At 46.4% G+C, this 25,982-nt stretch overlaps 1 protein-coding gene across 2 annotated transcripts in view; it reads right to left on the bottom strand.

Moving 5' to 3' along the window:
• Nucleotides 1–906: 906 nt before the first annotated feature.
• CASP2 (caspase 2) overlaps nt 907–25,982 on the bottom strand; it is a 61,538-nt gene continuing 36,462 nt past the window's right edge. For both annotated transcript variants that reach the window (XM_068257879.1, XM_068257880.1), the window contains exons 4-11: nt 23,703–23,763; nt 21,360–21,457; nt 18,667–18,840; nt 16,651–16,779; nt 14,115–14,205; nt 11,015–11,161; nt 9,532–9,641; nt 907–8,033 (exon numbers count right to left, since the gene is read on the bottom strand). In XM_068257879.1, coding sequence (XP_068113980.1) covers nt 7,911–8,033; nt 9,532–9,641; nt 11,015–11,161; nt 14,115–14,205; nt 16,651–16,779; nt 18,667–18,840; nt 21,360–21,457; nt 23,703–23,763 — 933 coding nt within the window. In that variant the 3' untranslated portion in view covers nt 907–7,910. The remainder of the gene's footprint in view (nt 8,034–9,531; nt 9,642–11,014; nt 11,162–14,114; nt 14,206–16,650; nt 16,780–18,666; nt 18,841–21,359; nt 21,458–23,702; nt 23,764–25,982) is intronic.

The following is a 25,982-nucleotide window of genomic DNA, read 5'->3' as shown; positions in this document are numbered from 1 at the left end:
TAGGGATTATAACCCTGCTGTGCGTCAAATCCATAATTTTCCCCTTTTTTGGCATGTATCCCACTCCACCATGCACCCACCGCGGAGCCAGTACGCCTGATGCACAATACGGAAGTCCGGGAGAGCCGCTGGTTGTGGGGAATCGAGCGGGACGCCGCGAACGGACCTTGCATTAAAACAGTGGAGATCGGACAGCCCTGCCGTTGTGATATGCCTATATACCTTCTGGAGCTTGTAAGTATATAGAGGGCGCGAGAGGCGCAGTGTGTTTTACATGGAGTTGTTATGTTGCGCAATGAAGTTTTATAAGTTTTTTTTTTGGAGGAATAAAGGTCTATTTTTATGAGATTTCGGATGTGGATTACTGATGAGCCCCGAGTACCACGATTTGAACCTGAATTCCACCTGTAAATTGGTGGTCGTCAGCTGGTGAGCTGCTCTGTTATTAGAATTGGTGGGAGTCACGCATGAACACTTATTTCACTTTCAACACGATTGATGTGGGTTGTAGTGTTCAATTCATGCAAGGAAAGCAGGTTACGCTATGTCAGATTGTTTTCTGCAGATACGGTAGCGCGCAGTGGATTTAACTGATTTAAGGAGTCATCTAGAGGATTCAACACAGCGCACTCCAGTGATTGCTTTGGACTCAAGGACTTTGTGTTCACCAAGGTTTGGTGACATTTATGTAGGGACTTATTAGTAATACAGTGATTTTATTTATTTGGTGGCGCAGCATTTTTTCAATTGATATTTCTAATGTCTTAAAGACTGAAATATGAGTAACATATAGGGCAACTTTTTAAAAACACAAAGCACCCAATATCCTGATCAGGGACATTTTTGTTGGTCCTGTACATTGTAAAAAAAAAGAAAGTGGGAAAAAAAAACACTTCACACAGAGGATAGGTATAAAAATTTATTAAGGAATGGCTTATAACGGACAGAATTCCGCACGTGGCGGCACATTTGGCATAGTATCAAAACAATACGGAATGCGGCAGTGTGTACAGCAAGAAAAAGACCTGAGGCAAAAAGATGGGAGGGGCCATATACCATTCCTGGACCAATGGCAGTTCAGAACATTCACATAAAACATCACATTTCAGTCACAATCCCCCCAACCAACAAGAGCAGACAACAGCAAAACATTTACCCAAAGCATTTGCTGCAAATGTAAAAAAAAGAAAAGAAAAACTTTCAGGAATGTTAATATTCTAATATGGCCCAGATGGGATTTGCAAAATTATGGCTGATAACAACAAAAGTATCTGTGCCAGGGGAACAGTCATAAGTCAGGACCTTTAAACAGGCATAGGCCTGTAGCAGCCCCCAGACACTGTATCAGCACAAGCATGGTGTCACAGCTTACTTGGCACATACAGGGGGTGATGTGCTGGTATCTTAAAGCAGACCTGATCTTAGAACTTCCTTTCTGCTCTATAGGATATGCAACAGCATAACAGCCTTTAACCCCCTTGGCGGTATGAAAAATACCGCCAGGGGGCAGCGCAGCAGTTTTTTTTTAATTATTTTTTTTTTAAATCATGTAGCGAGCCGAGGGCTCGCTACATGATAGCCGCTGCTCAGCGGCATCCCCCCAGCCCCGCCGATCGCCTCCGGCGATAGGCGATCAGGAAATCCCGTTCAAAGAACGGGATTTCCTGGAGGGCTTCCCCCGTCGCCATAGCGACGGGGCGGAATGACGTCACCGACGTCGGGACGTCATTGGGAGACCCGATCCACCCCTCGGCGCTGCCTGGCACTGATTGGCCAGGCAGCGCTCGGGGTCTGGGGGGGGGCGCGCGCCGCACCGGATAGCGGCGATCGGGCGCGCGGCGGCGGCGATCGGGGTGCTGGCGCAGCTAGCAAAGTGCTAGCTGCGTCCAGCAAAAAAAAAATTAAGTAAATCGGCCAAGCAGGGCCTGAGCGGCACCCTCCGGCGGCTTACCCCGTGTCACACACGGGGTTACCGCTAAGGAGGTTAAAGAAAAACATTTGTTGCAGCTGATACAAATCCTGCAATAAATCTGCAGCATTTCTACTTCCTGCTTTCATGGTAGAAGACATAGGGTTAACATCCTGTATTTACCAATTTACCAATTGTCGTGGCAGTCGGTTGACAAAGCTGAGGGATCAAATTACAACTGTGCAAGAGTTCAGGTCCACTAATGTATAACTAAGTACACAAACACCTTCAAATTGCATCATTTAAAAGGTAAGATTTTACAAGTAACTTCTCATGCAGACCTAGGAAAATAGAAGCGAATGTGATTGCCATAAAAGAGCATTCCATTTATTAAGGTGGAAACCGCTTTAAAAATGCTCTTTCATAACAATTGTTCAAGTAGAACTACAGTCACTGCATATACTACTGCATTTAAAATGGTTTTGCACTCTGCAGCTGGGGAAGTACATGATTTTCAAGGTGGGGATAATGGAAATGTTAAGATGGTGGGCGTGTCTTCACAGGGATTCATTATGTTCCACCTCTAACAAGCCCTTCCCTTATTCTCCTCAAACTACAACAGAAGCTGCGGTTATATTCCCCATTACAAGATTGGCTATTATCTCTCCCAAATGATAAAATAACAATAATAATATTAATAAGTGCTATTCGTCTGACTGCATAAAACAAGTGCTGCCATTATGCTCACCAGATAATAATAATAATAATAATAATTTCCAATCTACAATAGCTGCCATTTTGCCACCCCTCCCCACAACGAGTGCCGTCCTTGTGTCCCACGTATAACAAACGTTTTCCTCATATAACCTGTGCTGCCTCTGCCCCCACCTCCCATATATCATGATCAGTGACCATGTTCCCTTTACTGGTGTTGCCATGTTGCCCCTGAACCAAACCAATTCTGTCTTCCTGCTGTCTCCTGCATATAACAAGTGCTGCCCAGGACACTCCTCCCCCATGCAGAGTGGTGCAGGAAGCAATAACAGCTCGATGTGAAATCACCCACTTATGCTGCCCACTCATTCTTCCCCCTCCTCAGTTCCTGTGAACTCTACTACTCCATGTCTTCATTGCTGGGTCCTGGTACTGATCGAGGAGCCAGCTTCCTGTAGGCATAATCATGTGACCACAGCCCAGGGAAAATGAAAGGAACCTATTTTTGCAATGCTATACATTTTATACTAAAGTGAGTGCAAGACTTTCATTTAAGACACAGTACATGTAGTGACTGTAGTCCCGGTTCAAGTTGTCATCTCATTGAAATGTTATCAGTGGGTCACAGCTCTTTCCCCTATTCACTTACACATTCTTGCCTCTTTAAGCCAATACAACCGAGTAAAAAGCTTCCGCACACTTGTGAGTAGGACCAATAGTTTTATTGTTCCATGCTGCTGCACATATACATACAATCCCCGTCAACCGTCAATTGTTTGGGGTTACAAAGGGTCCCCCTTTATCAAGGTACAGAAATGATCATTCAGGGCAATACAAATATTGGTTCTAATCACAAGTGCGTGGAACCTTTCTACTCTCTTGATTGGCTTTTGGGTTTCAGCTCCTTACTTATGTTCAAGGTGTGTGAGCTACACTACCTGGCTGAGCTGTGTCCTGATCAGATGACTAATCTTGTTACAGTCATACAGCTTTTACACTTTAAAGGGGTCCACAAAAACAAAGGAACCGGTTATCTTTACTAATGCTGGGCATACACGGGTCGTTTTTTCTTATCAATCGAGCCGCTGATGGCTCAATTGATAATATCCGACGTGTCTGATCAGCGCCTGAATCGATTCCACGCTCAATACCCGCATGCGGAACAATGGGAGAAAACGAGCTGAAGATTAGAAGCGCCCGCGGGGGCGAGCGGGAATCAATGCAGGCGCCCGCGGGGGCGCGGCGGGAGCCGATCCGGCGGCTAATCGAGCCGCAGAAACGGATCATGTATTCCCAGCATAACAGTCATGAGCAGCTGGAATGATCACTTGGGAAGCACTGAATCCAGGCAGTATAGCGGACAGCTTTAGCGGGGTCCTTCCTGCTGACGGAACATAAAACTACAAACAATGCAAATAAAAGGATAAAACATTTAGGCCCGGTTCACATTAGCGGTTGTTTGCCAAACGGACCGGATGACCTGACCGGATCCGGACCGGATCCGGATCGGAACCGTACGGTTCTGATCCGGATCCGATCCGGATCCGGTCAGGTTGCATCAGGTGGTAATCAGGATGCGATCCGGATCCGTTTGGCAAAGTTAACGTAAAAAAAAAAAAAAAAATGTTGGGGTCTGGGAGGTCAGCAGAAGGGGGACCTGTGGAATCAGGCCCTCTGCTGTTTAGCACTCACCTCCACCTCCGACATGCTGCCAACATCCTGCCAACACCTCCAGCTCGTGCTGCTCCACTCCAAAATGCTTGCCCATGTGTCCCCAGCCAATATCGCCGCAAAAATCCGCATAGGAAGTGGGGTAGAACATCCGGATTTCTCAGCCAGTGTGTTGTGCGGCCTCCGGTTCCCATTTGTTTGTATTGGCCGGATGGTGCAGTCCGGCTCCGCCCCGGATACGGCTGCCGGAGGGGCCGGATGAAAAAATAGCGCATGTTGGAACGGAGGCCGGAGTCCGGATCCGGCCCGGATCCGGTCCGGCTCCGGTTCTGCAGAACGGACCCATGTGAACGGACGCATAGGCTTTAATTGCTATGCCGTGCGTCCGTTCCGTCCGTTCTGCAGGCGGTGCGGCTCCGGCACGGCGATTCCGGAGGGCCACCGCAAGTGTGAACCGGGCCTAACAGGGTGGAAAAGCCTCGCTGTGGGAATTTCAGAGCAGAGATTTAAACAAAAGACCTATTTGTTACAGGTTCTCTTTAAACTCAGCACAGATCAAACCAAACACATCCAACAGAAAAAAATCCCCGATCTGCCATCACTGGGGGTTAGGTTACAGGTCAGAATCATAACATACATAAAACCAAGTCTCTAAAATTACTATGAATGCAAAATAATAAAAAATAAGTCATTTTTAAAATTTGTTGTGGTTTGTGTTTTTCTTTGACCGAGTCGACCCCTTGCAGAGAGAAAACAAGCATTTGTAGCATCCCGTGTGTAAACCCGAGGCAAGCCCGACTAACAGGGAGGATAAGGCCACACACGCAGAGATCTGTAGAGACTACAAATCTCACCACTATAGTTGCTGGTGATTGAAAATGGTCTGCCAGATACGGATACATCTGGCTTGCAGGTAAAGACCACCATCGCAACAAATACATTTTTATTTTATTTAAAATACATACATATAAAAAGTAACTTATAGGGTATTTTACTTTGGGAGAAAAGCACATTTTATTTGTATGTATTTAAAAAAAAAAAATTGTGTGTGCAATAGCTGTCCTTTAATGCAAACTGCATGGGGCTTGGAATTGGGCCAAACGCACCTCTCAACGATTTTGGCCAGATCGGTTTCAAGCTGCTTGGGAGACAGAATTATTTTTAGCATCTCATTCTCTACCTCTACTGGTGATGCCATCCAATGGCGTCACTCTGTAGCATGTGACCTGCAGTTGCACAGACTTGTATTGCTGGTGTGACATCATAGAGGATAGGAGGTAGATGGGATTTCATCAGCTCGAGATCTCTCATCACTACAAACCTCCAGGATTGACTAAATCCTCACTTAGAGCTCGTTCACACTAGAGGTGCTTTTTCATTTTTTTTTCCTAAGAGCTGGTGATTTTTTAAAATCGCCCTGGAAGCGATTACACCATGCTTTCCTATGCGCTAGTTCAGATTGGGGCGTTCCGTTCGCTTTCCGATCGGAAAAGCGATGCATGGACCATTTTCGGACAACTGAAGCAAGAGGTATATGAAGGCTGCCATAATTATTTCCTTTTAAACAATACCAGTTGCCTGGCTGTCCTGCTGATCCTCTGCTTCTAATACTTTTAGCCATAGATCCTGAACAAGCACGCAGCAGATCAGCTGTTTCTGAAATTAGTGTCAGAACTGACAAGATTAGCTGTGTGCTTGTTTCTGGTGTTATTCAGACACTACTAGTATTATTTAGAAGGAAATAAAAATGGCAGCCTCCATAGTCTATTCACTTCAGTTGTCCTTTAAAGTTAATAAATTGCCAGATCCCTGCTAGCAATTGCAATAGCGCTTTGCGCTGGTGGGTTCCAGGCCTAGGACAGAGACACAGATCCCTTGGATGGCATTGCTAGGCCGAGACTGTACAGAAGCATAGTCAACCTACAGACTGATGCCATGTCACACGGCAAGTGGGGTGAACACAAAGGTATCGGCCGAGTGGATCCACCTGGCTGATAGCGGGCGTGGTGGTGGTTGGGGGCTGCTGTACACACGCCGGATTATCGGCAGAGGCGGTCTTCATCGGCTACCTCAACCAACTTTAAACTAGAGCGTTTTACGGGCCTTTAGTGACTCTTTCATGCGACCTTATTTACAGGTGTTATTTTCTGAGGCTGAGCAGCGCTGGGTTATGTCTCCACCTCTGAATAGACCCAACTCTGATATCATCCTTCTATTTCTACACCACAAAAGAGGTCGGAACCTGTTCACATTATGGAACGGTGAGCCAGGGGGGCGGAGTAACTCGACATCACTTCCTTCACTGTGGCGGCCCTGCTGGAGCTCAGGGTAGAGACCTATTTAACAACAAACAGCTGTGAGTTGTGAGTAACACTTGCATGTAATACAGACTTGCTTTTTGTCCGTTATCTGCCATACGGATCAGACCTGTGTTAAAGGATACCCGAAGTGACATGTATCATGATGAGATAGACATGGGTATAGCTATGTTGTGTTCCTTTTTTTCCTTTCTCTGCCTGAAAGGGTTAAATATCAGGTATGTAAGTGGCTGACTCAATCCAGAAAGTGACTACAGTGTGACCCTCACTGTCACTGTTAAGAAATTCCTCTATTTATCGCTTTCTTGCTCTCAGAAGCCATTTTCTGCTAGGTAAGTGTTTTATAGTTGGAATTTCTTATCAGTGAGGGTCACACTGTGGTCACTTCCTGTCTGAGTCAGGACTGAGTCAGCCACTTACATACCTGATATTTAACTCTTTCAGGCAGAGAAAGAAAAAAAGGAACAACATAGTTATTTGTGTGCTATGCACTGTACATACCCATGTCTATCTCATCATGTCACTTCGGATATCCTTTAAGCAACAGTCTCCAAAATTAAAACGTGGTAAACCTACATTTTTAAACAATCCTTTAAAAGGCATAAAATTATAAAAATGCTTCAAAAAACGGATACAGGCAGTGGCATTACACCAAAACCACTCTGAGATATCAAAATGCCAAAAGCAGAGAAAAGGTCAAACAAGCGGTTCTAGGTGTACAATCCTTATGCAGAGCTGAAAGATCCAGGCTGAAGATGTGATATTTCCTAGGATAGGTCTTTCCCCTCCCTTCCCACTTGTTCGGTGAGGGAGATAAAATCACATAAAGCACCAATGCTGAGCACAGCAAATGCTGAGCGTTACGATTCATGAACTGCAGAATCTAAATGCCCTTGTCTGACTCTTCCAAGTGTGCAAAACAGATAACTCAGGAGTCAAGCGGCCAAAGCTCAAAGCCAAGAACAAAGGTGAAGGAGGCGGTGAAAACAACGCATCAACAGAATTCAAATCAACGGAATTCCCAGGATCCCCGTCTTCTAGACTCCTGAGATTCATCGAGATCCAAAATAAGGGGTCTCAATGTTGGATTCAAGCACATGGCAGGAGTAGAAGCAATTCTCTGAGGAGGTGTCCTGTTCCCGATCTCTGAATACCGCCGCAGGCGAGGAAAGCGTGCAAATCTGGTGCAAGACAATACAAAACTTGGAAGACATGAAGAGAAGTCTGTAATAAAAAAAAAAAAAAAACAAGATATTTTCTCTCTCTGTGTATAACTATGTACTGCAGGATAGGGGGGCTCAGAGGCCGGGGAACAGATAAAGGTCCTTGCACAAGGTGCTGCTGTACTCAGACATCTCTTTGCAGCGATGGTACTCGGTCTCTGGAGCGTGGCCTTCTCGCTTCTTAATACAAGCGTTTACCTGCATGAGAGAACACGGTGTAATGGAAAAAATTCTATTACATCAAGCTATGCTTCATTGGTTTCCTGCAGAAATTAAGCCAAACAGCTGAAACACACAAATCTATGAGACCACCATGTGACCTCCAGTCTGGGCGAGGCATGACTGCCACACATCTTCCCGTGCACCAATTAAAGTAAGCTTGTGGTAAAAATGTGCCTAACAAGTTATGTAAACATTAGTATATAAATAGTGGGCATAAGGATTCACGTTTTACATCTCTGACCGGTATACAAGAGCACAGGAAGTGTGTGCCCTGCATATGCCTTCCTCAGTGTAAGCAAGAGAGATTGTTGGTTCCTCTGAAATGTTTGTCATGCTTCTAGCCCACATTACAGCACCGATTTACAAATGAAGCCAGAAATGTGCCCGGTGCCCATGTACATCGAGTCCCAAATACTTCCCACACGTACGGCTCTGGGCTGAAGTTTTATCTCTCTCACAGGAAAAACTGTTTTATGAAGACTAGTGCTCACTAATACGGTCACCGATATCACATGACTAACAATATAGTGACAGTTGGCCAAAGGGAAGAGTTTTGTGAGGCAGGAAGGGGCGGGCACAGTTTATAACTCATGCTGAAGTCTGAGTCATAAACTGTGCCCACCCATCCCTGCCTCACAATATTAATCATGTGATATTGGTGACAGCATTAGTGAGCACTAGTGTCAGCCTACATAATATTTTCACAGATTTACTCTACTTCACAGAAACCAGATCACATTAAAGTTACTAAGCACCCTAATGTATTTTACCATATATATCAGTGGGAACATTAGAGAAAACACCTACCCTGCTCTCTGTTTCATCCTTCACTGCTCAGCCTGCTTTTTACCAGCCCTGATAAAATTCCCGACTGAGCATTCAGTCTGGCTTTGCTCAGGAATCATTATAGCAGAGTCTATCTTCTCTGATGTCTTTTCAAGCCCAAGCCTTACCCCTTGTGGCTCTGCTATAATGACTCAGCTATACTGATTCCTGAGCAAAGCCAGACTGAATGCTCAGTCGGGGATTTTATCAGTGCTGTTAACAAGCAGGCTGAGCAGTGAAGAATGAAACAGAGAGCAGGGTAGGTGTTTTCTCTAATGTTCCTGCTGATATATATGGTAAACACATGAGGGTGCTTCGGTTTCTTTCATCAGTACTTTAGGGCTGATTTACTAAACCTAGCACACGAGCAGCTCGAGTTATTATTAGAAAGCGCATGCTATGTGCAGTCCTGTCAGCGTAGTGTGCGCTCTTAACTTACGTGTGATCATTCCTATTGCAATGTGCTGGTCACGTGACCGCAATACTTCACTAGCGTGACTGCTATGACGTCCGAGAGTTCTCTATATTCCTTTGTTTTGGGACAGATCTGTGCTTCTAATCGTGACAAGCAGAGAAGCAAACCTGACATAACAATCCTCACGCTCTATCATTAATGTATAAAACAAGATGCACTACCAGCCATTCTTACCTTCACCAGCATGTCTGCTACATGCGTGTCCTTGGCGTGCTTAGAAAACACCTCAGTGAGGTCCTGGATGAACCAGGAGCCTCGTTTTGTGTTCCGGAGTGACACGGTACCTGGAAGAGATCAGTTGACAGTTAAAATGTGACAGTTAGGTGCGATATGCAGACTGCAGAATCAACCGCCAAACCCCTGCATGCCTGCAATAAGGACGTCCTCGTCTTCAAAACACACTTAATTATAAGTTAAAGAGAAACTCCGACCAAGAATTGAACTTAAAGGGGAACTGAAGAGAGAGGTATATAGAGGCCGCCATGTTTATTTCCTTTTAAGCAATACCAGTTGCCTGGCTGCCCTGCTGATCCTCTGCCTCTAATACTATTAGCCATAGCCCCTGAACAAGCATGCAGCAGATCAGCTGTTTCAGACTTTAAAGTCAGATCTGACAAGACTAGCTGCATGCTTGTTTCTGGTGTTATTCAGATACTACTGCAGAGAAATAGACCAGCAGGGCTGCCAGGCAACTGGTATTGATTAAAAAGAAATAAATATGGCAGCCTCCGTATACCTCTCTCTTCAGTTCCCCTTTAATCCCAATCAGTAGCTGATACCCCCTTTTACATGAGAAATCTATTCCTTTTCACAAACAGACCATCAGGGGGCGCTGCATGACTGATACTGTGGTGAAACCCCTCCCACAAGAAGCTCTGAGTACTAAGTACTTCTGGCAGTTTCCTGTCTGTGAACCCTGTTACATTGTGGGAAATAGCTGTTTACAGCTGTTTCCAACTGCCAAAACAGCAAGCAGCAGCTACATGACCTGCCAGCAGTAAAAATGTCACCATGTGTTAAATGTCAGAATATAAATCAGGGATTTAAAAGATTTTACAATGAGCAAACATTGACTAAATCATTTATACATAATTATTGTAAAAATGAAGCACTTTTTTTTATTACATCATTTTCACTGATGATGCAAAAATGCATTAAAAAAAAGTATGCATCTTCATAGGCATAATCACATGACCGAGATTTAGGGCCCATTCACACTCGTAAAACGCAAAAACGCTAGCACTTAGCGCTAGCATTTTGTTGGGGTTGATTTTACCGCGATTATTGCGGTAAAATGACTGTACAATTCATGTGTTTTGCAATCACGATTAGCGCTTCAATAGCATGCTAATCGTGATCGCGGCAAAATACTGCATGCAACGCATTTGCCGCTAATCGCCAAACGCCCGCGATCAGCAGCAATCGCAGCAGTGAGATCACTGCCACATACTTACAATTGCGCTAGCGCTTCGGCGGTTAGTGGTAAACGCCCACTAATCGCCCTAGTGTAATTGGGCCCTTACAGCCTATTTTATCACAGGTATAATCACATGACCAAGAGATTTACAGCTTAATTTTTATGATCAAGCTGGGGGGGGGGGGGGGTGTTCAGCGTCGCACACTATTTTCAGTTAAAAAAAAAAATGTCTACACTTACCCCTGAGACACGCGTAGGCGCAGATCATGTCGGACTGGGTTGGCAGTCTGATCTTCCCATCTTCCCTTCCCGCATCGCTCTGCTCACAGCCAGGAGAAGCAGCCTGCTCCCGGCCATCCCTTTGGTCAACACCCCGGTCTGCTTCTTCTGCAGGAAATAAGAGGAAGATACCATTCAGAGGAGGACTCAGAAATTGCCAATCAGAGGAGGACACAGAGGGAGATACCATTCAGAGGGGAACACAGAGGGAGATACCATTCAGACAAGGACACGGAGAAGACACCATTCAGAGGAGGACGCGGAAAGTGCCAATCAGAGGAGGACAAAGGGGGAGACACCATTAAGAGTTGAACATAGAGGAGGATACCATTCAGAGGAGGACACGGAGAAGACACCATTCAGAGGTTAACAAGAGGAAGACACCATTCAGAGAAGGACAAAAAAGTACACAGAGGGAGATACCATTAAAGCAGACCTGAACTCCAAACTTCCTCTCTGCTCATGGAAGCAGACATATTGTTAACATCCTGTGTTTACAAATTAGCTGCTCTGCCATGGGAGAGGAGATTCCTGAGCTGACACAGCTGAGAGATCAAATTACAGTGGTGACTAGTTACAGATAAGAGGGGGATTAGACAGGCTAAATGCTCTAAATACATACAGGGTGTCCTGTGCAAGAGTTCAGATCCACTTTTAGAGGAGGATACAATGGAAATTACAGTGCAGGAGGACACAGAAGAAGTAACCATTCAGAGGTGAATGCAGGAAAATATACTTAAAGGAAAATACCATTCAGAGGAGGACGTAAGGGGAAGATAGAATTTAGGACACAGAGGAAGATACAATTTAGAGGACAATGATGAAGGGGTGCTGTGTTCACAGGACTAGTGTACTACTAATGAACTTTTTAAATATACATGTCAAGAGAGTATCTTATTATATTTTTTTAAATTATAAGCTTTTAAATAGTGCTGGACGCAAATTGAAAAAAATGCTCCTTTATTTCTAAATAAAATATCGGCGCCATAAATTGTGATAGGGACATAATTTAAACGTGTAATTACCGGGAATAACCTGGGCAAATAAAATACATGACTTTTCATTACGGTTTCATTACGGTAGCATGTATTAATTTTAAAAACTATAATGGGCAAAAACTGAGAAATAATGAATTTTTTCCATTTCTTTCTTAATCTTCCTGTTAAAATGGACTTAGAAAAAAATAATTCTTAGCAAAATGTACCACCCAAAGAAAGCCTAATTAGTGGCGGAAAAAACAAGATATAGATCAATTACTTGTGATAATTTAAAGGGATACTGTAGGGGGGTCAGGGGAAAATGAGTTGAACTTACCCGGGGCTTCTAACGGTCCCCCGCAGACATCCTGTGTTGGCGCAGCCACTCACCGATGCTCCGGCCCCACCTCCAGTTCACTTCTGGAATTTCAGACTTTAAAGTCTGAAAACCACTGCGCCTTTAAAGTCAGAAATTCCAGAAGTGAACTGGAGGCGGGGTCGGAGCATCGGTGAGTGGCTGCGCCAACACAGGATGTCTGCGGGGGACCATTAGAAGCCCCGGGTAAGTTCAGCTCATTTTCCCCCGACCCCCTACAGTATCCCTTTAAATTGCCTGGGGCTTCACCTGGCCCCCTGAAACTGCCCTGTGCCCACGCCGTGACAAAGCAATTCTCCGGTCCCCCAGAGACAGAATTTCTTTACCCACGACTCAGCAAGTCGATGGCCACTGCGCCTGCGCAGCCCTGTGTGTCCTCTATCATGCTGGAAGCATCCTGCGCATACGAGATTTTCTCGTACTGGACTGGAAGATCGGTTTGTCATGGCGCGGGCTCAGAGCAGCTGCAAGGGGCAGTAGAAGCCCCAGGTAAGTTAAACTGCTTTTATTCCCAATGACTTTGGGTTTCCTTTGAAGCGGATCCAAGATGAAAAGCTAAATATAACAAGTAACTTGTCTATATATCTTATCTAAAGTTTAGATAGTTTACACAGCATATCTAGCTGCAAACAGTTTCAACAGTTTATGATTATTTATTCCTGTGATACAATGAGGGCAGCCATGTTCTGTTTGTCACATTGTCACAGGCTGAGGGCTGGAGATGCTATCAGCTTTCCTGTGTGTAAATGCAGTCCCCTCTCCTCCCCTGAAATCTCTGGCTAGTAACCTCCTCCTCCTCCTGCCCAGACTGAGCTCCCATAAGCCCTTGCTACAGTGCCGAGGCACTGTGAAAAAGCTGTGGGCGAGGCTTGTTTAGTTTATAGGGAATTAGACTAGACTGGAGCAGCAGTGAGTGACTACGAGGGCACAGGATGGCTGCATGGGGCTGGTAGAAGCCCCAGGTAAGTGAAACTAATTTTTTTTGCCTGATAATTCCTTTAAAGAGAACCCGAGGTGTTTTCTAATAATTATATCCGCACACAGAGGCGGTTTCTGCCTCTACAGCCAAGCCTCTGTTGCTATGTAGTGTCCCCCCAGGCCCCCCCCCCCCCCCCCGCGCTCTGCCCCCATAAATCACAGCCGCGCTGTCGACACGCAGCGGCTGTGTTTACCTATGTAGTGTCACTCTTGCCGCTCCCCCCGCCTCCTACATGGCTCCGGTCCCTGCCCATGTCCCTTCCCTCCCCGCTGATTGGAGGGAAGGGACGCGGGTGGGGACCAGAGCAATGCAGGAGGCGGGGGGAGCCACGAGAGTGACACTACAGAGGTAAACACAGCCCGCTGCGACACGCTACGTGTCGACAGCGCGACTGTGATTTATGGGGGCATAGCAGAGCGCAGGGGGGGCCTGGGGGGACACTACATAGCAACAGAGGCTGGGCTGTATAGACAGACACAGCCTCTGTATGCGGATATCATTCTTACAAACCACCTCGGGTTCTCTTTGAGGAATGGAAAAAGCTTTGAGCAGAAAAACCCTCAGCCAATAAGGAGAGGCAGCTCAGAGAGAGAGAGAGAGAGAGAGAGAGAGAGAGAGAGAGAGAGAGAGAGAGAGAGAGAGAGAGATGGTGGGGGGAGCCCAGGGGTATGATGACACTTTACATGGACAGTGAAGGTAAGAGGTGCAGAACGTGTGACCGGCACTCACCGCCCCGGCAGGCCTGAATAAAGAACATTTTTGGCTTGTTCTGCAGCCGCTGGCAGTGCGCATTGTCCAGTTTGGTGAAGATTTCCTGCAACTGCAGAGAAGAAGCTTTTACCAGGCGCAGTAATACACATGTATACAGTACACATTAAAGCAGACCCAAACCAAACTTTTTTTTAATTCAAAATATTTAGTTGCACCACTCTGACACATACAAAGATAAATAAACACTCTTTCAAGCCTATGATCATTTCAGTGCATACTTTTCACCATTCTTTTTTCATAATTAGGGTTATACACGTGGCAGCCATTACGTTTGAGCTTAGTAGGAGGTTTTAGATCATAAGTGTGTGTCATCAGCTACCCTCCCTCACAGGGGCGTCGTCTATGTGAAATCTCACACAAGCTGAGATCACCTCCCCTGTGACATCATCAGTAGCAGCCTGTGTTATGTTTTTGTTTTTTATCTCCTCCACCAGTCTGCCGGATTCTGTCCCGACAATATGAAAGGAAGGGAAGAGTTCCTACAATAAATGTAAAATATTTTATATTTGTCATCATGCAGCTGAAAAAAAGGCTGCTATTTATTATTATAATTTAGAAAATATGTATAACACAACTGTAGATGGTAGAGATGAACTTGGATGGGCCCAGGAGATCTGTTTAACTTGCTAATCATTATGTAACACCAGTGCCTCATTATTCAGCCAGCTATGATTCTTTCAAAATCCAGTAAATCAGTACAAGGTATGCCGCTTGGCAGAGTTCAGCAACCCGACATTGCAGGGCAGATGCCGGGCAGATGTGTCGGTAGCCTGCAGGCAAGCTATCTGCCAGTCAGATCACTGAACAAGTGGCCGAGAGGGGCCGAGGGCTGCTGTACACACACTGGGTATCTTGGCACAAGTGTTTATTATCAGCTGGCTTGGCAGAGATTTATCTAGCATGTGTACGGAGCTTGAAGGATACCCGAGGTGAGCTAACCTGTTAATAATGACCACAGGCATGTGTGGGAAGGAGTCCTCTTGCTTTCTGCTCCCTCCATTCACTGCTGTCCTCCTCTATTAGTCTGTAAAAGTCCCCACTAGTGCGAGCAAGTTGGCCAAGTCACGCCCTACTGCACATGAGCTGGCCCAGCGGAGTGCCTCCTTAATCACGCTCCTGTAGTCAGGAGCGTTCTGCGCATGCATGTCTATAAGTCTTAACATCGTGCGCATGCACAGTAGCGTGAGACTTGGCCAGTTTGCACACACTAACAAGGTTCTTTACAAGCAAACAGAGGGGGGTGGCAGTAAACAGGGGGAACAAATAGCATGAGGATGGTTGTCCATACATGCCTGTGGCCACACTTTTCAACAGGTCTATTCACCTCTGGTATCCTTAAAATCCTGCTGTATGAGCTCTGAAAGGCTCAGCGACACACACAGAGGGAGAGTATTAACTCCGCCCTCAATTTGCATGGCTGGGTCTTCCTAAAATCCCATCAAGGCTGATCGCTCCCTTGCCATCATCCTGTACCGCCTGGAACCTCTGCAATTCACCCCCGAAAAGTCCTTTGGTCTGAGGAGTACTGCAAATGCGCGGCCCGGCCATGTGCAACGGGAGCACGATGGGGGAGCGCGAGCGGTCGGACTGCACCTGCATCAGCTGTCCCCGACTGAAGGACTTTCCATGGTGAATTGCGGAGAATCCAGGCGGCGCAGAAGGACGGCGAGGGAGCGATCAGCCTGGAGGAAGCTGGCGGAAGCTCCTTACCCATAGGAGGAAGCTCGGCTCCACACCGGGACTAGGGCTGCACGATTTTAGGGAGAAAACGAAATAGCGATTTTTCTCTCAGAAATTGCAATTTTGATTTTTCCCCGATTTTTTTCAAATGCTGGGGGGGGGGGGGGGGTCCGCACTGCCCGGTCCGCTGTCTGTAATACTTTGCTTCTGGCCCCGCTGTGCGCGGAGGGGGGCGGATCCACTCCAGCGAGCGGCCAGGCACATACAGCATTACCAATCACTGGCTAGCGATGGAATGACGGCAGCGGTAGGCGGAGCTGTATGCTCTGTACAGCTCCGCCTACCACTGCCGTCATTCCATCGCTAGCCAGTGATTGGTAATGCTGTATGTGCCCGGCCGCTCGCTGGAGTGGATCCGACCCCCCCCGCTCATTAACACTCATACATATTCACTGCTTCTGACCAATCCGCGCACAGCGGGGCCAGAAGCAAAGTATTAAACAGCGGACCGAAAACCCGATGGTACTGACGATCAGCAGATCGTCTTGCCACGAACCGCGGTTTCGGTTTTAAACCGAAAAACCGTGCAGCCCTACTTGGGACTGCGGAAGGCCGTGGTGTAGAATCTACGCCTCATCCGAGATAGAGAGCCAAAGATGCGGCGTAGATTCTTGTGGTCTTCAGGAGGGTCCCAGGCAGCCCCTGTGTTTGAAAGGAGGACATGGCAAGCCTCTGGAGGATGCAGAGTTTTATCTGGCCTCGGGTTCTTTTTAAAGCTGCATGATTGAGCAGTGACAAGGCTGGATGCTCCTACCTGAACCTGTGTCCCATCAGTTCCATACACAGCACCGTCCACTCCATGAGACAAGATGGCTATGATGGCCGAGTCCAGGTTGGAGTGCTCCTGTAGTGCTGAGAAGTGCTCCAGTTCTGAAGTCATTTCCTGTAACCAGAGACCAACAGCTGCAGGTAACATGCTAACTATGACATTTATTCATTCATTCCAGATTCAGTGTAATGTGAGACCAGGGCCTGCAGCAACAACACACAGCAAACCAAAGACACCTCGTCTAATGTCACTGTTCATATTGTACACCTTCTATACAATAACTGAAATGCAACATACAACAAAGTCACATTCGTAACAACTTACACAATCTCGATTTATCTTTATCTACTGTATCCGCTAGATATAATCTTCTATAGGAGACGCACTATAAAGTGCAATTTTGGCTGTTTTTCTGGCATTTTGAACACATTTTAACCACTTGCCGACCGCGCACTCATAACGCGCGTCGGCAAAGTGGCAGCTGCAGGACCAGCGACGCAGTATTGCGTCGCCGGCTGCAGGCTAATTAATCAGGAAGCAGCCGCTCGCGCGAGCGGCTGCTTCCTGTCAATTCACGGCGGGGGGCTCCGTGAATAGCCTGCGGGCCGCCGATCGCGGCTCGCAGGCTAAATGTAACCACAAGCGGAAATAAACCGCTTTGTTTACATTGTACGGCGCTGCTGCGCAGCAGCGCCGTAAGGCAGATCGGCGATCCCCGGCCAATCAGCGGCCGGGGATCGCCGCTATGTGACATGGGACAGCCTGTCACTGGCTGCACAGGACGGATAGCGTCCTGTGCAGCCCCGATCACCTGAGGGGTAGCAGGTAGGAGAGGGAGGGGGGAATTTCGCCGCGGAGGGGGGCTTTGAGGTGCCCCCCCCCCCCTGCAACACCCACAGCATGCAGAAGCGATCAGACCCCCCCAGCACATCATCCCCCTAGGGGGGAAAAAAGGGGGGCGATCTGATCGCTCTGCATGCCAGCTGATCTGTGCTGGGGGCTGTAGAGCCCACCCAGCACAGATCTGAAAATACAGCGCTGGTCCTTAAGGGGGGGTAAAGGCTAGGTCCTCAAGTGGTTAAGGCTGGTTTCACAGTGGGACGTTAAAGTCCCACGTTACAGCAGCCAGTAACGCAGCCTAACTCACAGCACTGTAAAACCAATTGTGCTGTTCATAGTGCTCACGTTGCGTTACATAGTAACGCAGCACGTTTAAACAAAGTGCTGCATGCTGTACGTTATACTGGGCTAAGCAGCATTAGACTGCTTGCACATGCTCAGTAATGTTGGAGGAGAAGGTCTCCCCCTCCTCTGCAGCCAGCCACATGGCTAATTAATATTTACTGCACTGCAGAGACTCGTGGTAGGCCTGTAGTGTTGTCCGGATCATGAACGAATCATTCATTTGATCCGAATCTTTTTTGTGAGTCGAATCATCCGGATCATCACAATGAAAGATTCGGTTCACAGTGGATGTCTGTCTGGAAGAAACAGGAACATACAGAATGTACAGTGCAGGGAAAGTCCTGTCCTGCTAGTCATTTCACCCAGTGTGCTTCCCTAGTAAAATGATTCAAATTATTTGGTTCAAAGATCCGGATCTTTTCAATGATCCGATTAAAATGATCCGAATCCTTAAAAAGATCCGGACTTCCTATCACTAACCTGGAGCAGCTGCTTTGAGAGCTGCATAATGGAGCTCAATCTGACGTCCAACTTCAACACCACCATACGTTGCGTTAGTTAGGGGCAGGTTATGCAACCATAACGTTCCCTAAAACGCAACGTCTTGGTGTGTAAGTAGCCTAAGTTTAATGTAAGAGATTTGTGCAACAATTGTAATTTCCACACTGATTTCTACAGGTTTAATAGTAAAAGCAATACAAACTGAATTTATACAGCAATTGAAAAGTGATTTTGCTGCAATCCTTTATGCTAAATGGCCAGAAGCTGTCCAGACAATAGGGCTTTTCCCCGATACACATGAAATCAGTTCCTTACCTCACCAGTTTTATTGCAGCAGACGATAGGCCGATAGTTCAGATGAGTAAACAGCTGTTTCAGGGCAATCAAATCAACCTCCCCTCCTTGCCGGTAATCCAATTCAGGGGTAGAGAACTCAATATTGCTGATGATCAGGGCAAGACCACGAGGCCGGGACCTCATAATATAGGCCTAGAGAGGTAGAACAAGGAAGAGTTCAATTCCAAACACTTAATGCAGCATTAGCAGCTTGAGGACCACTGGCTTACACCCCTCTAGTGACCAGGCCATTTCTTACAATTTAGGCCATTGCAGCTTTACCGGCTTGCTGCAGGGCCGTACAACTAAGCACACAAATGAATCTGCCCCCCCTTCTATTGCCACCAACAGAGTTGTTGGCATTTGTGCTCGATTAAATAGTTTTTGAGATATTCAAGTTGTTGTATAAGGCAAACATTCAATCAGCCCCATTGAAACATTAGAAAAACTTGAATATCTCAAAAATCTGTAAAAAGGATAGAAAAAGATAGAATGATAATTTTTGCAGCACAAATATGCACAAACCACAGTACTACCCAACCTTACCTGTTTCATGTCTGTAGGTTGTTGTACGGGGCTGGGCAATGTTATTGTCTGAGGAAAAATAAGTGCTATTTACAAAATGAAAGCTGCACAAATCCTAATTTTTGCAGCACAAATGGGCACACATAGCACTAACCAAACATGATTGTGCTGATTGTAGGGGGGCCAGCTTCATGAAGTTCACCACTGTCCTAGCAGTTGTCATGGTACCTCAATGTCTATAGGGTGCAGGCAGTGATCTCCAATGCTACGTACACACATGCGACAACGATCGTTCGTTGTAAACGACCAACAAACTTTTAATTGATGAAAGAACGACCTGAGTAAAGTTAGTTTTAAAATGTGTGAAACGATCTGATCGTTAGAACGAACGTTACATCACGTAAAGCAACTATTGCGCTTGCGCATAAAAATGAGAAGTTCCATGGAGAAATAGCGAAATGCGCATGTCAAGCCTAGTACGAACGACCGTTTCCAACGATGTACTACTTTTGCAAACGATCGTCGTTGATAAAAATCCGCCAAGCTAGATCGTTAGTTTTTAACGATCTAGCTCGTCCGTCGTTAGACTTAATGATCGTTGGTTGCTTTTTTTAAAACGATCGTCGTTTGAAACGATCGGGGAACGATAGTTTCAAACGACTATAGTCGCATGTGTGTACGCACCTCAAGGCACAGATAGGCTAGTCATAGAAGAATGTACTGGCTATAGAGAGGGAAGTGGGAGGAAAGGCCAAAGGCACTTAGGGACAAAGCAAACTTACAAAAAGATTTGGCCTGGCCAACCACTTATAACATCCATGCAGGAAATGAGGAGGGGACCTGAACACACGTCAAACTAAGGTCACTAGGATCAAGAATCATTGGAGGAGGGGTTGGGTCACCACAGCAGTTCAATCTGGATCAAGGAGGAGTAATGGGGAAACATTTAATTACTAGTAGGAGTCTGTTTTGTTCCCCCCTAAAATTCACATTTTCCCCATTAACATCCTGTTTATTTGCCAAATAAGGTTTAAAGAGACTCTGAAGCGAGAATAAAACTCGCTTCAGAGCTTATATCCCTCTAGCTGAACGGGGGTCCCTTACCCCCCAAATCCCCCCTTGCAATATCTATGACCAACTTGGTCATAGATTTTGCTGCTGCTGGAGGCAGGGCTAATGGCTGCTGCCCTGCCTCTCAGCGGCGCATCGCCGCCTCTCCCCTGCCCCTCTCAGCGATGGAAGACTGAGAGGGGCGGGGGAGAGGCAGAGATACGCGCTGATAGACGCGCGTGAGGCAGGGCTGCGGCCATTAGCCCTGCCTCACCAGGAAGAGATCCCCGGGCACCACAGAGGAGATTTGAGAGGTAAAGGACCCCCGTTCAGCCGCGGGATAGCGGCGTTTTAGCAGGGGCACACATGCCCCTGCTGAATATAAGAGCTGAAGCGAGTTTTATTCTCGCTTAACACTCTTTTAGTGTACAGAATGGCTGTAGTATACCTAGGGCTGAGAATCAAAAAGCGAGAAAACCTAAAGGGGCCCATACACTGGTCGATTTCAGCGATCAATCGATTCTATAGAATCGATCGCAAACCGATTCTATCAAAGCAGCCGACTGATCGATTTGCGGCCGATTTCGATCGATTTGATCTGACAGGATGGAAAATCTAGGTCGATCTGCTGCTGGCAGCAGATCGATGGCCAAAGAGTTGCATTGGATCTCATGGAGTGCCGCCAGCAGGGTGTTTACATGTACACAGTTACTCTCGCCGCTCCTCCCGCCTGCTCTTTGTCGCTGCTCCCCACCCGCGTCCCTTCCCTCCCCTCTGATTGGAGGGAAGGGACGCGGGCGGTGATATGGAGGAGGCGGGGGAGTGGCGGAAAGTGACAGGGTACATGTAAACAGCCTGATAGTGACACGCTGCTTGTCATTAGCACGGCGGTTTACTTTGGGGGGCACAGCAGAGTGCAGGGAGGGCCTGGGGAGAGATAATATAGCAACAGAGGCTGGGCATTATATGCAGACCCAGCCTCTGTGTGCTAATAGGATTCTTGGAACCCACCTCGGGTTCTCTTTAAGCCAGCCAATGAACAGAAAGGAGGTTTCCCAATTTCTCCCCAAATCCAGTAGATACAAAGATGTGTTCACCTGTTTGTGATGGGAGAGGTAAAAGTTCACGCTGGTGAGGGCCACGCTTCCTGGTCCATCCCCGTCATCTATGCTCATCTCATAGCCTTCTTGATAATCTGGATATAGAACACGAACGGTCAACAGAGGAAAGTTCACAGAAGCACAATAAGGAGGCGCACAGACTAGGGTCATGCATCCAGAAGAAAGAGGGGTGCTGCAGGGGACTTGAGGATCCCCTAGTGACGGGGTGGACACAGAGCAGCTGCAGGGGGCTGGTAGAATCCCCAGGTAAGTTAAACTCATTTTTTTTTCCTTTCCATTTAGGTTCACTTTAGAGGGAACCTAAACTAAGAAGGATATGGATTTTTCCTTTTAAAATAATACCAGTTGCCAGACTCTACTGCTGATCCTGTGTCTCTAATACTTTTAGCCACACACCCTGAACAAGCATGCAGATCAGGTGCTCTGACTTAAAGCGGTATTGTCACCATAAAAATCTAATTTCAATAGCAACTGGTCTGATTGTATTAAGTGATAAAGATGCTAAGCCTGTAATCAAAACTTTTTCTGCTGTTATGATTTGGAGTTATCACATAGTTAAAGAGCACTGGCCCTTTAGTAGTCGGTGCCAAAGAATTGCATTCTGGGGGTTATTTTTATCTATAATATATTCCTCCTCTTCCCTTTATTTCCCTGCCAGCTGCTTATCTGAAACCTAATCCCCTACTCACTTGTGTTTAAAAGCAAGGCTGAGGTGACTCAGCGATTGGAGGAGACAAGAAAAAAGTAATGGGCAGAACCGACATCACGAGTTAGCCTTAACTGTGGGCAAAAGACATGGCCCCCACCAGGAACAGAATTCTCGTAATTTACTATATAACATTCACTGAAATCAAAACTTGGACAGTATAATACATGTGTTATGTAAGTAGATCAAGTATTTATCTACTTATATATGTTTTTTTCCCTGGCATAGTATGGCTGATCCTACTGCTTTAAGCCAGACTAGATTAGCTGCATGCTTGTTTCAGGTGTGTGATTCAGCCACTACTGCAGCCAAAGAGATCACCAGGACTGACAGCAACTGGTATTGTTTAACCACTTTACCTGGAAGGGTTTTTCCCTTAAAAAAAAAAACAGAGCAATTTTCACCTGTCAGTGCTCCTTCCATTCATTTGTCTATAACTTTATTACTATTTCTTGTTTTTTCGCCACCAAATAGGCTTTCTTTGGCGGGTACTTTTTGCTAAGAATTATTTTATTCTAAAAGTGTTTTAACAGGAAAAAAAATAAGAAAAAAGATGAAAAAAATTAATTCTTTCTCAGTTATCAGCCATTGTAGTTTGTACTATAGCTAACGTAATTAAAACCCACACACTTGATTCGCCCATTTGTCCCGGTTATTGCACGTTTAAAATTTGTCCCTAGTACAATGTATGGCGCCAATATTTTATTTGGAAATAAAGGTGCATTTTTTTCAGTTTTGCGTCCATCCCTAAATTTATAAAGTAATAGTAATACACTCTCTTTACATACATATTCCAAAAAAGTTAATTCCCTAAGGTAACTATTTATGTATTTTTTTTTTATATGTACATTTTTTTTTATGAAAATACAGAGGCTGGATCTGCCTATACAGCCCAGCCTCTGTTGCTATCCCAAACCCCCCTAAGGTCCCCCTGCAATCCCTCATAAATCACAGCCACGCTGCTGACAAACAGCTTGTCAGAGCTGGCTGTGTTTATCTCTATAGTGTCAGTCTGCTGCTCTCCACGCCTCCTGCAGAACTCCAGTCCCCGCCTGCATCCCTTCCCTCCCTGCTGATTGGAGGGAAGGGACGGGGGCAGGGACCGGAGCTATGCAGGAGGCGGGGGAGCAGCTGAGACTGACACTACAGATGTAAACACAGCCCCACAGCACGGCTGTGATTTGTGAGGGATTGCACAGTGCAGGGGGATCTTAGGGGGGTTTGGGATAGCAACAGAGGCTGGGCTGTATAGGCAGATCCAGCCTCTGTATGCAGATAACTTTCTGTAAACACACCTCGGGTTCTCTTTAAAAGGAAGCATCCATATCCCTCTCAGTTAAGGTTCCCTTTAAGAAGGCAGAGTGTGGATTCTAAACAGCAACTGACAGTCTGATGCAATCTTGCACAATTAAGCCATTAAAATGAAAATAAAAATAGGAGACCCATTTCCATGGTACTAATGTTGTATTTATCATGCATACTACACATAGAATTAATCTCATACGTTTATTTTCATTTCAGGTTCACTTTAACAGCTGCCTAGAGTTGTGCTTTATGAACAGAGCTGAGTAAGTGATCAGTAAATAGTGCAGAGGGTAGTGCCACAGCCTCACCTCGCCGGAACGTTCGTCCTCGTGGAGAGCTTTCCTGCACAGACAATGGCACATGCGTTTCCTGTAACCAAGAGAACAGGAGAAATATTTACCAGAAGTGATAACACGCAGTCACTGAAGTGCAGCACTATTACTGCACAGGGGCTGGAACAGGCAATACGCTGCTGGACTGTCTGTGCTCCCAACAGCCAATCACAACAAACTAAACCCAAACTACAACACGAACTACTGTATATGGATGAAGTGTAGCGCTATTACTGCACAGGGGCTGGCAGAGGCTGTATGCTGCAGGATTGTCTGTGCTCCCAACAGCCAATCACAACAAACCAAACCTTCCTAACACCACAACACCAACTACTGTATATGGATAAAGTGTAGCACTATTACTGCACAGGGTCTGGCAGAGGCAGTATGCTGCTGGACTGTCTGTGCTCTCGACAGCCAATCACACTGCACCAAACACTAACTACTGTATATGGATGAAGTGTAGCGCTATAACTGCACAGGGGCTGGCAGAGGCTGTACGCTGCTGGACTGTCTGTGCTCTCGACAGCCAATCACACTGCACCAAACACTAACTACTGCACATGGATGGAGCGTAGCACGATTACTGCACAGGGGCTGGCAGAGGCAGTATGCTGTTGGACTGTCTGTGCTCTCGACAGCCAATCACACTGCACCAAACACTAACTACTGCACATGGATGAAGCATAGTACTATTACTGCACAGGGGCTGGCAGAGGCTGTACGCTGCTGGACTGTCTGTGCTCTCGACAGCCAATCACACTGCACCAAACACTAACTACTGCACATGGATGGAGCGTAGCACGATTACTGCACAGGGGCTGGCAGAGGCAGTATGCTGCTGGGCTGTCTGTGCTCTCGACAGCCAATCACACTGCACCAAACACTAACTACTGCACATGGATGGAGCGTAGCACGATTACTGCACAGGGGCTGGCAGAGGCAGTATGCTGCTGGACTGTCTGTGCTCTCGACAGCCAATCACACTGCACCAAACACTAACTACAACACCAACTATATGGATGCCAATTCCCTGAGAGTAGTGAAATTTCACTTTCATTAAAAAAATAAACAACATAAATCAGTGCAGCACGAGTCATAATTGCGTGTTATTAAAGAGCACCTGCAGCGTGGTGAATAATACAATGACTGTACCTCATTTCAAGACACAAACGTGGCAAAATCAATGAACCCTTGTCATACTGTCAGCATATACACAGCTCACGCTGTTGTATGTGTGGTGTGTATGGATGTATATTGTAACATCCTTTGAGTTTAGTCCAAAGCACTATCTGGCCCAAGAGAGGACATAAGGACATGTGCTCATTATCATGTGATAGGCTGATGCACTGTATGCTTGCATGCTGCATGTTACAGGGTCAGAGTTCGGACACATACTAATTCACGGGAGCCTCTGTGTGGCGTATGTGACTTCGCATATTAATGCAATTTTTTGCAAACTTAAATTTCATCTTTTAACTTAGCTGTAGGGAATAGTAGTGGCTCCTGAATGGTTGGTCTGCAGTGAATATTTACATAAGAGTATGCAAAGGGTTCATTGATTTGGCTGTTTGATTAGCCACACCCCCTTTAGCACTTCCATTTTACCTTACAATTAGCATCTTTCTCCAAGAATAATAAGTTGAAAATGAGCAACAAGGGCTTCTGCTCTGTGCAATATCTGGACTAATCCAAAGACTTGCGGAAGGCTGGGACACATCCACACTAGTGGATGTTAAAGGATACCTGAACTGACATGTGACATGATGAGATAGTGTTCTCCCCAGAGCCTATTACCCGGGCGGAGCGCCCGGCTGGTCTCAGCTTCCCGCCCGCCTGTGGTTACAGCGTGCATCAGATTTTCTTCCTCCACATTCAATGCAGTGAGCAGCGGCTGTGTTATTGGAGCCCGCCGCTGTCACACTATCTCTGCTCTCCTCTCAGCTCCTGCATCTCCGTGATGTAGAGGGGCGGGGAGAGTCTGGTAACTGAAGTTACAGGCACTGCGGGAACTTCAAAGGAGCTGTAGCTAGTGAATCCCGATCTGCGTGACTAGTGCAGACCACGGGCACTCCTCCTCCAGCCAGTCTTCACATCGAAGCAAAGTTCCCAGAATGTGTTCCAGCCTCACCTCCAGCCTCGCAGGTCAGAAGTCATAGCACAGGGAAGTGTGGAGCAGCGCTCGCTCATGCCGGGGAGACAGCATTGCAGGGCAGATGGTTATCTGTTAATCCCTGGTAAGGTGGTGACTGATAG

Source organism: Hyperolius riggenbachi, chromosome 10, assembly GCF_040937935.1.
Source record: "Hyperolius riggenbachi isolate aHypRig1 chromosome 10, aHypRig1.pri, whole genome shotgun sequence".
NCBI lineage: Eukaryota > Metazoa > Chordata > Amphibia > Anura > Hyperoliidae > Hyperolius > Hyperolius riggenbachi.
This window is presented reverse-complemented; position numbering and strand designations above follow the sequence as displayed.